This window comes from Balaenoptera ricei, chromosome 12 (assembly GCF_028023285.1).
Source record: "Balaenoptera ricei isolate mBalRic1 chromosome 12, mBalRic1.hap2, whole genome shotgun sequence".
NCBI classification, from domain to species: domain Eukaryota; kingdom Metazoa; phylum Chordata; class Mammalia; order Artiodactyla; family Balaenopteridae; genus Balaenoptera; species Balaenoptera ricei.
This window is the reverse complement of record NC_082650.1, coordinates 2,384,575-2,385,864: the sequence shown is the minus strand read 5'-3', so window position 1 is coordinate 2,385,864 and position 1,290 is coordinate 2,384,575. Positions and strand designations below refer to the sequence as shown.

Here is a 1,290-nt window from a genome sequence, read left to right as displayed (position 1 = left end):
GTTTCCTTAGACGGTTTCACCAGTGCAAGAGCATCATTCACCTGAAAGACCATGAGTCACAATTAAAGGGCGCTTGTACAAAACTATTTCCTTTTTTCTTTAAAAAGTGCCACATACTTGACTTCTCATTTAAACAACAACAACAACAACACACATAATGCTAGTGGAAGGCCATTTGTCTCCGTCTCTTGTCAATGAGGAAAGGCCAGAGTGATTCTTTGATTCCAGTTCGAAATAGTGTTCACTGGCCAATGCCTAAGGTCTCCAATTTGGAGGAGTCAAGCTGAGCGTTTCTCAGATGTTGTGCTCCTAAGACAGGACTGTCAGTTACCGGTCTTAAGTGGCTGCTGGGGAGGTTGAAGGCGTCTGCAGTTGCACACGCCATTTCGTACTTAGTCGTCTGTTCATTGCCAGACCGGTGAAAGGTTCCCTTAACTGATGGATCCAGCATCCTCTCCTGTGCTAACTGACGACACACAGTGGCCGCATCTTTGACGTGTGTGGGGGACGGCTGCTGCCGGTGGTCCCTGTTCACAGACTTGTTGCTGAACTGCACTTTATCAAACATAACAGTCACGGCAGTTTCCCTGAGCTTTTCAACTTCTCCATACAGAACAGGAATTCTCAAAACAGCAGCTCCTAAACTGTTCTCCAGTACGGCCCTTTCTTCTAGTTTTGTTTTGCCATATAGATTTAGGGTACTTGGTACGTCTTCCTCTCTAGAAGGTGGGTTTGTTCCAGCAAAAACATAATCGGAGCTAATGTAGATTAGAAATGCTCCGATTGCAGCTGCTTCCTTCTCCGAGTTCCCAGAAGCATCCGCGTTAAGTTGAGAAGCAGCGTCCGGCTGATTTTCGACAACATCTGACCTTCTCTCTGCTGCACAATGTACTAGGACATGGGGCTGAAAATCATAAATGATGTGATGAACTGCTTAAGAACCCAAGAGATTAAGCTGCTCAGATTTTGGTCTTGCTCGTCTAAAACCACAGCCAACGGCATGCCAATTATTCTGCTGAAATTCTTAGTACACAGCTCTGCCGAGAAGCCTGGTGGCACCAGTAATCAGAACCCGCCAGTTGGGGCTGCTAACTTCCTCCTCCACCAAAAGGCAGTTCACGGGAACAAAGTGGATAGAGAGCCCCGTCTCCCGCCCACCGTGCCCGCCGTGTTGGCGTCGCCGCAGATTTGTTTTTACTCCAGCGCCTTCGGCCCTCCTCCCCTAGGTCCGGGCCGGCCGATCTGTCAGACTTTTAAAATTTATAGTTTGTTGGGCTCTTGTGTCTATTC

The 1,290-nt window shown here is 47.9% G+C and overlaps 1 protein-coding gene across 1 annotated transcript; it reads right to left on the bottom strand.

Moving 5' to 3' along the window:
• Positions 1-241: 241 nt before the first annotated feature.
• Positions 242-1,002, bottom strand: LOC132376198 (methionine adenosyltransferase 2 subunit beta-like). Its single transcript, XM_059941852.1, has 2 exons — positions 928-1,002; positions 242-769 (listed from the first exon to the last, which is right to left on the bottom strand). The coding sequence occupies exons 1-2, from the start codon at positions 1,000-1,002 to the stop codon at positions 242-244; spliced, it is 603 nt and encodes a 200-aa protein (XP_059797835.1).
• Between the last annotated feature and the right edge of the window lie 288 nt (positions 1,003-1,290).

Bases quoted from the DNA above. Each gene is read 5' to 3' on its own strand.
- LOC132376198 (XM_059941852.1), bottom strand. From the start codon at position 1,002: ATGCCGTTGGCTGTGGTTTTAGACGAGCAAGACCAAAATCTGAGCAGC. The intron at 770-927 runs ATCACATCATTT...GGAGCATTTCTA, and splicing joins CTTGGGTTCTTAAGCAGTTC to ATCTACATTAGCTCCGATTA.